This window comes from Psammomys obesus, unplaced genomic scaffold (assembly GCF_907164565.1).
Source record: "Psammomys obesus unplaced genomic scaffold, mPsaObe1.curated_primary_1811, whole genome shotgun sequence".
Taxonomy (NCBI): domain Eukaryota; kingdom Metazoa; phylum Chordata; class Mammalia; order Rodentia; family Muridae; genus Psammomys; species Psammomys obesus.
In genome coordinates, this window is record NW_026593406.1 from 22,844 (window position 1) to 34,393 (window position 11,550).

At 38.8% G+C, this 11,550-nt stretch overlaps 1 protein-coding gene across 1 annotated transcript; it reads right to left on the reverse strand.

Moving 5' to 3' along the window:
- Positions 1–7,547: 7,547 nt before the first annotated feature.
- Positions 7,548–10,371, reverse strand: LOC129684135 (polyribonucleotide nucleotidyltransferase 1, mitochondrial-like; the record flags this gene model as incomplete). The annotated part of the gene is given in 3 exon segments (XM_055617207.1): positions 7,548–8,303; positions 9,468–9,515; positions 10,293–10,371. Coding segments are annotated over 3 exon segments (286 nt in total), but the record flags the coding sequence as incomplete, so codon positions are not given.
- Positions 10,372–11,550: the final 1,179 nt, after the last annotated feature.

Consider the following 11,550-nt stretch of genomic DNA (forward strand, 5'->3'; position numbering starts at 1 on the left):
AATCCACAGCACAGGATCCAGTGCATGCTCAACCCAGAAAGCAGCACCGCACTATAGCCACGCCTCCCCTAACAGTGTTTTTCAAGAAGGCATTGGAGATCTACTCCAAAAGGTTCTAGCCCAACTGAGTCCTGATGTCCTTTGTCTAAAAGTTTTATGTATAAAACCTTTATACATAAAAAGCTGAAAGGCAGAGAATCTTCTGCAGTGCAAGTTAAGTCTCGTCAGCTCCTGTCTCTAGCTATTTAGTTTTTCCTCTAGAAAACATGGACTATATCACTTCCCTTAGAACCCCCCCAACTCCCACTTTTTGTGTATGTAATGCTAGAGTGGGGCCAGTTTGTACGTTTGTGGCCTATAGAGTTATACACTTGGTTTAATGTTGCTATCACCATCTTGAAATGTTAAGTAATTTTTGAAATTTTTCTTTTCTACTAGGTCTCATGGCATATCTTGTTTTAGGAGATAGTTTATCATATACAAATTGTATGTGTTTGTCCAGTGTAGTTGTCTCTTGGTGACTTGAATGACTGTTTCCATGACTGGAGTCAATACCAAAATCTGTGTATGCTGAAGTCCCTTATATAAAATGGCATATATTTTACTTATAACCTATAATTTCCTGTAGAATAATTTATATCATCTCTGGATTATAATACTTATTACAATACAAATGCTATTTAAATAGCTGTTACTACTGAACTGTTTAGAGAGTGATGACAATATATGTTTAGCACAAAGTCCTTTTTAAAAGATTTTTATTATGTTCATGAACACCGTGTGTGTGTTTTTATGTATGTATGTATGTGTGTATACAAAGGTCTCAGAGAACCAGAAGGTGTTGGATGCCCTGAAACCAGAGTAGTGAACAGCCTGATGTGGTTTCTGGGAACTGATAAAACATCTCATTAGTGTATAGAGGCTTTTAAGAAATGACTTTTATTTATTTGGTGAAGGGAGGGGCTCTGCCACAACATGGTGTGGAAGTCAGGACAACTTGAAAGAGTCACTTCCCTTCTTTCATGTGGGTCCTGGAAAAAATAAAAATCATAAGAATGGTAGAATGCATATATGCAAAACTCATAAATATGGAAACTAATTACAATCCATTTTGCTTCTCTGAGGACCAGAACTGACAGGTTGTGTATTTGGGCTCTCTAGAGGAACAGAATTAAAGGGGAGTGGTGTAAAAGATCCATGTATTTATCTATGTCTGAGGAGATCTATCTGTCTGTCCATCTTATCTGTCTATCTAGCTGTATGGGAATTACTAGAAAGGGTTACAGGTTATGTTCCAGCTAGTCCAAGAGTGGCTATCAGTGGAAAGCCCAAGAATCCAATAATTCAGTCCATGAGGTTAGATGCCTGAACTGGTCTTTAGTATATGCCAGAATCTTGAGGGGCTAGTCTTCAGTGAAAGAATGGACTTGCCAGTGAGAGCAAGAGCAGGAGCAGGAGGTAAAGAGAGAAAACTTACTTCTTCAAAGTCCTTTACATAGACTGTAAGCAGAAGGTGTGGCCCATATTAAAGACGGATCTTCTCATCTCAAAGAATCTGGATTAAAAGTGGGTCTTCCCACATGAAATGATTTAGTTAAGAAAAAAATCCCTGTGTGCTCAGGTACAGTTAGGCTTATTGCTGTGACTAGACACCATGGCCACAGCTCTTAAAGAAAAACATTTCATTAGGCTGGTTTATGGTTCGGAGGGTTAGTCCATTACTATTATGGCTGGAAGCATGGTGCCACACAGGCAGACTGGGGCTAGAGGGGTATCTAAGAGTTCTACATCTGGATCCACAGGCAGCTAGAGAGAGAGTGAGCCACTGGGCTTGGCTTGAGCTTCTGAACCCCCAACTCCAATCCCCAGTGATACACTTCCTCCAGTAAGGCCATACTTACTTCAACAAAGCCACAAGTCCTAAACCTTTCAAATAGTGCCACTCCCTCTGAACTTATAGGGGCTGTTTTCATTCAAACCACCATGAGTGCCTACCTAGCTGCTTGGATTTTAGTTAATTCTTGATACAGTCAAGTTGACAACTAAGAATAGCTGTCACAGATCGTATACTGACTAAGGCCAGAAACCAGTAAGATTGGATTTCGGGAATAGTTTGACTTAGGCTCTGACACAATGTGGGCATTCTGGTGCTGACTACCAGCTGTTGGCCTAAGAAAATATTCTAAAGGAGGTAATCCATGTTGCATATGCAAAATTCAGGCACCTGAAAATATGGAGGAAATGGAGACTGCAATTGAGCTATTCAGGGTATTTCAGAGGCTAAATCTAGGACCCATGGGGTAGTCTGGAACTTATTTCTGTAGTTTAAGGCTAGACAAGGGATTTGAGGGTCATGGAGCTCTATGTAAAGATACCTAAACACTCAGCCTAGTATCTACTATGTAGTCAAGGCTCTTTTGGGAAAACTTGAAGCCTTAAAATGTAGATGAGAGCCCCTTAGGGATTTTGGTATTACAGATACCCTCTGGACCCTCAGACCTCATAGAAGCAGCTCATAAGGCCTTATAAAAAGCAAGCACTTCCTTCCCCACCTTTACCATTTACTCTGATTTTCTCTCCTAGCTACGAAGCTACCTAGGTTTAAATCCCAGCACAATCTATGGGGACTGCTGGGAAGATTATGCATTAAAGGAACTAAAACCAGCCAGAATGTGTTATTGGGAAGTCAGAGTACACTTGGTATTAGATTTTTTCAAAGTGTTCATAGACTTCGTTGACTTGTACTCTTTGGGAGCAGATATTTAACGTAAGTACAGACTACAGCCATGGGATAAACTCATTGCAGGCTTAGGTCTTCAAAGCCTGAAAGGTGATGGCATTTGCTGAGAAAAGTGGAAATGAGCTCTCAACATAGCAGCTTTTGACTCCTGGAAAAGACAGCTATTTCCTCTTGCATGCTCACTTGTAAATCTTACTTGTTTTGTAATAAGTGGTTTAGGTGGTCACCTGAAAGTGTTTTTCTCTGAACCCCCCTTTAATCTCATAATAATATTTATAGGACTGCCAGAAGTGTTAAATAATAGCAGTGCTTGTTTTGTTCTTGACTTTGATGGCTATACCTTCAGTGTTATGTTTCTAATACTTAAAAATTTTATGTGTATACCATGTGCATTTAGGATCCTGCCAAGAACAGGTGTTGGATCCCCTGGAACTGTAGTTTATAGTCACCGACTCAGGTCCTCTGCAAGAGTTCCAAATGCTCCTTACTGCTGAGCCATCTCTCTAGCTTGTTTCTAATTTTTTGATCAATATTTACCAAATTAAGGACATTATATACATTGAATTTTGTAAATCACTTCTTTGGCAATTGGTGTTTTCCCTCTCAGTATTTTGTTATAATTTTTATATTTTATAATTATCTACACATTTTGTGATTTTTATTTTTTAGCATTGTCTTCTAGTATATGAGTTCTTGGGAATTATGGTAATTTTATAGCCCCAATTTAAAAATGGTGTTTTTCAGTGCTCCCAGCACATACAGGTTAAAGTTCAGTCTTAACTCTAAACTACTTTATTGTGGACTCTCTTCAGTTACCTGTGAAACTGCTTCTATTCAGCAGTCTGCCTCTTCCTCTTGTCATCATCCCTTAAAGCCAGCTCATATATTGACCTCTGTATAGTAAGAAGCAATTCAAATTCCACTTGGAAAGCTTCACCTTTTTTTTCCAGTTTCCCTACCCCCCCCCCCCAAAAAAAAAAAAAAAAAAGATTAGGGTCTTACTGTTAGCCAGACTGGGTTCAAGAGGTTCTCCTGCTTTAGCCTCCTAAGGGGTCTGTCACTATGACTAGCTCTCATCACTGGATAAAATGACTGTGTGTGTGTGTATACGTACGTGTACGTGCACACACTCTACAAGTAAACCGCAGGTGTCATTTAGTTTGTGACAGGATCTCTTCGATGGCTTGGCCTTTTCAAGTATGGCTAGGTTGGCTGTCTGGGAAGCCCCATAGTTCCGCTTGTCTCCATGTCCCTAGTGTTGGGATTACAAGTGCAAGCCACCATGTTCAGCTTTTTTCTTGTACTCTGGGGACTGAGCTCTGTTAGGACGAATTAGGAATACGTGTTCATTCATTTGGTGTGCGTGCATATACATGTGCACATACATGTGGCGATCAGCAGTTATGAGTTAGTGCTCTTCTTACACTATGTGGTCTGTGGGATCAAACTCAGGCTGCGTATCAGTGTCTTTACTGTGTCTTTGGCACAGAAGCATCTTGCTGGCCCACATCAAAAAACAAAACAATACATTTACTGTGCATTTTTGCACTCACTTGCCAGTATGCATGAGACCAGAGGACAACTTGGGAGAATCAGTTCTTCCCTTTCATCATTTAACTGTGGGGATTGAATTTAGGTTGTCAGTCTTGGTGGCAAGTGCCTTTATCTGCTCAGTCATCTTATTGGTCCCTAACATAACTTTAAAAAAACAAACAAAAATATCAGAGCCATGATGTATGCAAGCAACTTCAACATTTGGGAGGTAGAGGCAGAAAGATAGCTTCAAGTTGGGTCAGCCTGTTTTATAGGGAGTCCAGGGAGTTATGGCTACACTGCAAGACCCTTTTGTTAAGAGGGCCTACCAACTTTTTTACATTAGTAACTACACTAAACAGTAAGTTTCCAAAGGAAAGCACAACACACTCTAACACTGTGCTCAGTTGTGTGTTGTGTTTTGCTAGGGACTGAATTCAGGGCCTATTAACATTTTGCAACTGACAAGGAAAGGGTCACAAAATTAACCTCTGAGGTGGGAATTTCTTTTGGGTTAGCTTCATGTCTGTTGCCCATTGCTTCTGTACGCAGCCCCAATAAACTCACTTGTGATGAGCTTGACTTGGATAAAATGTTTTTGTAGATAGCCCCTCTATCTCTGGGGGGATCATACAGTAGTCTCCAACTGCTTTCTGTGACAGTCATCTTTATGTTGGTTGATGATTTCACTCATGTTTAGCAAGATTTCCACTGATTCAGATCCTATTATATCCATAACCCCGAGGGTAACCTCAGCAGTGTAACTGCTTTTTCCTCTTTTAACTCTATATTCTATCCACCCACGAGATACCATAATCGAGTAGAAAGTACTTTTCTTGACTAAGTCTTCCTGTCAGTTAAATACAGGGTATGGACTTCGCCATGATACATTTTCACTGTAACTTATGCTGGTCTTTGTATTTCCTTTCTCATTTCTACTGCCTGCCAGCCTGTTGTCAATTTTCATGGGAAGCATTTATCAATGCCCGTTAAACTGTTCATGATTCTGTTTCCTTAGAAATAAGCAGATGCTTGCCTAATTAAATGGTTAGAAAAATTACCTATCTCCACTTGTCTATATTATTTTTTTCTTTACAACTCTTACTAGTTTATTCACCTTGTGTCACAGCTGTAGTCCTCCCTCGTACCCTCCTAGCCCCACCCTTCCTCCTCTTCTCCTATGCCCTCCCCCAGTCCAGGGATAGGTTATATTATTTTTTAATATTAATTCAGTGTACATCTTGGTCCTGTTCTCCCTGTCCCACCCTCCCTCCCACAGCCCCTCTCCCCTATTCCAAATAGGGGAGCCCCCCTACCCAGATGCCCCATCTATTCACATGAAGCAAAAGATTAAACCACATAAAATTGTTTTACAAAATGAACTGTTTATTTTTGCTTCTGGACGTAGAATACCAAATGAAAATGAAGACCTCTACTTGAAATTTTCTTTTTCAAATGTCTTTTTATGTCCTTCCTTTAATGCATTCACATGTCCTTAAAAATATGATCTATTAACTTACCACTTGTCCTGGTTGGAATTTTTTTTGGTCAACTTAAGCCAGGATCATTGTCCTCAAGTGAGGAAATGCTTCCATCTTACTGGCCTATGGGCAAGTCTGCTGGGGCATTTTACTGATTAATACTTGATTTGTGAGGGCCCAGTTCACTGGCAGTAGTACTACCCCTGAGTGATAAGTCCTGGGTGGTATAAAAAGGCTGAGCAAGCCAGGGGGAGCAAGCCAGTAAGCAAATCCTTTTCTCCCAATTTTGATTTTGTTCATGGTCTATATTGAAGCAGTAGAGACCTCTAACTTGGACAGATCACTCTAACCCCTTACCCAAATGCCCTTCTAATTTAAAGCACCTGCCACTACATCACATGTTATGTACTTGATTACTGTCAGTTTTCTTCAAGTAGAATGTAAGCATGTTGGAACTTTAGCTCTGCTTGCTGTCATTGCTGTACATGTCACAGTGCTTAGTCCATAGTAAATGAATGAATTCACTGTTGGCTAGGCTAAGCAGGGTCAACTGTTGATGTTTGTTTCTTTCTTAGATCCAGAATTTAAGATGTTTTGGAAGAGGAAAAAAAAAATGGCATAAAACCCATAATTTGAGCCAGTAAGATGGCTCAGCAAATAAAATAAAGGTGCTTGCTGTCAAGTCTGAAGACCTGAGTTTATTTCCTGGAACCCACATAGTGAAGAAGAGAACCAACTCCTACAAGTTATCCTGATTCCTATTCCTACACATGCACAATGGCATGTAAGTGCACAAAATAAATGTTAAAAAAAAACAACAATAATTTATGGTATGTCAAAGCAATAGTTATAAAGGAACAACTTGCAAGTACCTTAGTTTTTGGTATGTGACAGTTCCAGTTTAAATACTTAGAAATTATGGAAAACTACCATGAGTTGAATAAAAATGAACAGAAGCTCTGACATGAATGGAAGGCTCCTGGTTTAAGCAGAAGTGAGGGTGCTTCTGCTGTTGGTGCTGTCCATTTAATTCAGTGGCATTCCTCTGGAATTCCAAGAACTGGCTTTGTTTTTTTCCAAATTATTAACAGTTTAGAGTTCCTTTGAAAAATAAGAGCAAATTTAAGAAAACCAAATTATAATTTCAGCCTGACCTAATGAGTTCGAGGGACCCTGTCTCAAACACACACATGCACGTACACACACAACAAAAACCACAAACAAAATCTCCTAAACAATGAACTTCATAGTTATTTCTAGAAATTACATCAATAATTTCTATACCAATTGATTCCTCCAGCTCTTACACCAAGAATATCCACACACTGCCAATTATATACATAAAAAGAATGACCTAGTTTGACCTGATAAGTGTGTAGGTGCTACTTTCTAAAACTATTTTATTTGAGGTTCCTTATGCCTCCCAAACCCTTGACTCCCAGGTAGGAGAGAAAGAAAGTTAGAAGGGAGAGGAGATGTAGACCTCTTTAGACCTAGTTTCTGCTTATTAGGGTCGTTGGTTGGGTTCTTTGAGGCTGTACCAATCTCATAGTCAGGATATCCAGCAGTCCAGCAAACAGGCAAATGCAGCAGCAGTCTTCTCAGAGAAGTGATCCTTTTCAAAGCCTTTCTCCTGAGTCCTCAGAATAAACTAACTGCAGCTGGCAAAGACCATGCCCCTCTATGAGGCAGTCATCAGCTGTGGACAAACTAAAAGCAGCCCCATATCTCACTGTTGGTATTAAAACAAAAACATTAACATAATACGACTAAAAGAAACCAAAACTACTACATGAGTGCATAATCTTTATAATAGGTAGTTAAGAAATTATTTCACTCCAGCAAGAATCACATTTATAGGACTCATCCCACTATATTTATTGTTTTGTGACCCACTTGAAACACTTATCATTAAAAACTGAATCAAACCAGCTCCCTCAATGCCAGTTAAATGTGTGCTTGCTCTGAAGAAATAGGTTCTGGCTTTTAAAATGGCAAGTTCCAGTGTATAAAATAGTAGTAGGCAAGCACAGTTGTTGAGCAGAGGTGAGCCATAAGATGAACTATGGGAGAATGGACATTACTATATATGAAGAAAAGGAAGGTATAAGAAAAGATCCTTAGGAAAGAATAACTGCTCTATTTATCAGTAGTTCATAATTACAGGAACAAAAAGGTAATCTTTTCTAAGATATAAAAATAGCTTTTAATAATATTTAAAATCTAAATAAGAGTAAGCAAATACATGTTACTCTTGAAATAAAAAAGGCACATGAAATGAGCATTTTAATACAAATAATTATATTTAAATTATACATAAATCTACACAGTAAATAGTACTATTAAAATAGTCCCACAGAATATCACCATTGAATACCATTTCAAAAGAGTCAAGGGGAAGAGTTAGATGATGACTGTGAAACAGGCTCTCCCATTACAATGCTACTTCTATCATTTAGAGTTTTGACAACAGTTGTAGCTGGAGATTGAAGTACTTTACGAGATAGCCTCATTCTTCCATCAGCTGGATCACGGCCAAAATATTTGACCTGTGTTAAAGAAAGATTCACTTTAAAGTTGACGTGTAATTTCAAAGACATTTAAATTTCCATTGTCCAAATAGGAAGTAAGTGTATAATGAAAGGACAGCTCAGTAATATGTAGAGATACACCCAGTAAATATAATCTGGTTAAGTAGCTGTTATTTAAAAAAAAAAAAAAAAAGAATCCAGGCATACTGTCCTGTTCTTGGAATTTCAGCACTTGGTGGCAGGAGGCATGCTTGAATTTGAGGACAGCCTTAGCTACTAAACAATGAGTTCCAGCTTGGCTACAGATCTTGTCTAAAGAAAACCTAAAACCAAACAACCAACCAAGCAGGAAAAAAAAAAAAAGTGTCTTCAGGTAAACTAATTGTGCCTTTTAATTGTCACCAGGTCCCTATACTGCAAGACTAAAGTCACAGTTATGGCTCAGATAAAGGCTTTCTAAACCCAGCTCTACAAATTCTATACAATGCTTACAACTCTATGACTCAGGGACCATTACACTAGAGCATACACCATTCTCTATATCTCAGGGACACTGGAGTATATTTTTCCTTGGACACTGCAAAGAAGGGGAAATGCAGCAGGTTTCAAGTCCCCTTTGATGTAAAAAAAAAAAAAAATATTATGTGGAGGTATGCTGTATTGAGTCTCGCTTTTCCCCAGAGCCACAGGAGCACAGATAGAAGTAAACTTGTGGCCTTAGTTACTCAGGTATAAGTGGAACAGAATGTGGTGCAATCAACACACCCGGATTAGCAGCAACAACTTCTGTTCACTGACAGAGGACTACAGGTCAGAGCCAGTTTTACTATCAGAGTCCTAGGCCCAGAGGCATTACCTTTATAGTAAGCTCAAAAGCACTTACTGTCAAGTCAAAAGTCTCAAAGATGATACAGTTTTCAACCACGGTATCAAGTCTGTCTCTAAATGACAGTCTGCAGAGCTCTAGAGGTGGATTTTTTTTTCTTGAGCTGAAGTGTGATCTCAAGGAAAAGGGTCTTACTTGAAATCCTTACTCAGCAGATCTGGTTTAGCCACCCTCACTTACAAAAGAGTCACTGTGCACAAATACAAGTTAGAGGTGTTTGTTCTATACTTTCAAAAATGCTGATTGGAACTTGAAGCATTTTACACCTTTGGAGATAATACATTAAACACAGATACCTGAATTTCTTGGCCAACTTCTAATCCTAGGGCAGTGGGATGTTTAATCTGGAAAAAAAGTTAATTAGTTACATGTAATTTCTAATAACCACAGATGTAAACATCTTTCCCCAAGTGAACAGCTATGTTTTTCTGATGAAATCTATTAACTACCAAAATAAAAAACAACATAAAAGTAGTCAGAAGGAAATGAAAACCACATAAAACTCTTTGTTACTGATAACTGTGACAGCTTCAATAAGTAGCCCTTCAAATGTCTATTTAGTGTGCCTTGGTAAACATGGGCTTAAGGAAGCACCTCACTCAATATGTTAAGAATGTCTTTTCATATGAATAACTAAAGCATTGTAAGACTATTCAAACTACATTGCAAACGTTAGTGTCTGGTGAATCGAGGTGAAAGCATTTTGTATATTCTTTGTACTTAAACTATTCGTAGGCAAAATATACAATTCTCAACAATTCAGGTAATTTCAGTACTATTTTTAACAAAATAAATCTGTGCTGGGAAGATACCTCAGATGATAAGAACACTTGTTGCACAAAAATGAGGACCTGAGTTCAAATCCCTAGCATCTGTATAAAAAGCCGAGAACATTGTTTATGTGCCTGTGTGGGGGAATGTACAGAAGGAAATTTTTTTGGAGCTTGCTGGCCACCAGCCTAGATGAGAAATGGCAAACTGCAGGTTGTGAGAGAGTAAGTGTCAAGGGAATAAGGTAGGGAGTCCCAGAGGACGCCTGATACCTTCCTCTCCTCCATCCAGACACACATCTACCCACTCTGTACACTTCACCACACATACAATTCTGTCTGTCCTTTTACCTTTCGTTGGTCGAGTTGTGAGTTATGAAGTAGCACAGCAGTCATGTTTGGATACAGTTTTACCATTACTCCAGTGTCTCTAGGAAAAGACAGCAGCTTGGTTAAAACAATAAGTATGCACTGACAAATACAACCTATGCTTTTATAGAAGAAGAGTGCCAAACAAATCCCAGACCACATATATCCCAGACCATACACACACACACACACACGAAAAACATGTTTTCATCTTTTTTTGGAGACAAGGTGTCTCTGTATAGTCCTGCAACTTGCTGTGACCCCAGAGATGCATCTACTCTGGCTTGTAAGTGCTAAGAATAAAGGTGCATGCCACCATGTTTGGTTTCTAGATTATATTCTCACGATTATAAAAATTATGACTATGTAACAATATACTTCTCTCATCTCTCCCTATTGTCTCTCTGTCTCTCCTTTACCCGTCTTTCATAGTGCTTGGGATTTGAACCCAGGACCTCATACATAAGTAATAAGAACTCTAATAATAAGCCACTTATCCTAAATCCAAATACATTTTTTCAATAGAAAATATTTAAATATTTGTGAATTAAATGACCAAGTAAGATAAGTTTTTAGAATACATTTCTCTAAAGAATATAAAATTTTATTATTTTAGATGTATTTTATTTTATATGTGTGAATGTTTTGACTATGTATATCTGTATATCTGTTGTGGCTATAAACATGTTTTTGTTTGGTCCCAGGTATGGGATGTAGGACTGATTCAGATGATCCATAGCAGCAGACTACTTGATTTGTGTGGGCTCTTGAGAGGAGCTCTTTGCCAGCTGCAGATAGTTTAAATCTGAGGACTCTGGAGAGAGAATAAATGCCAGAGCCCAGAGAGTGTGGAATGCTGAGAAAAAAGAAAGCTGCTCCTGGTTGCTGTTGGAGCTTTCCTGAAATGAAGGTTGGACTGGCTCCAAAGAAGTCGACGACCCTGACCAACAGGAAGCAGCTAAGAACTGTATCCCCTCTGCCACTAACCCTTTTTCTTTCCTACCTGGTGTTGGGGTGTTGGAAGGGGTTGGGTGGAGTAGGGAGAGAAAGATAAAAGAAATGCTAAGAGTTTTTTAAAAAAAAGTACGCCAACATATGTCTGCAACCACATGCATGCCTAGTGCCTGTGCAGGTCAGAAGAGGGCATCAGATCTGGAAGTGCATTACATATGGATGGTTGTGAGAAGGTCTCTTTTTTTTTTTCTCAAGTCTGAAAGCAATCAACTGTACAACTGTATTG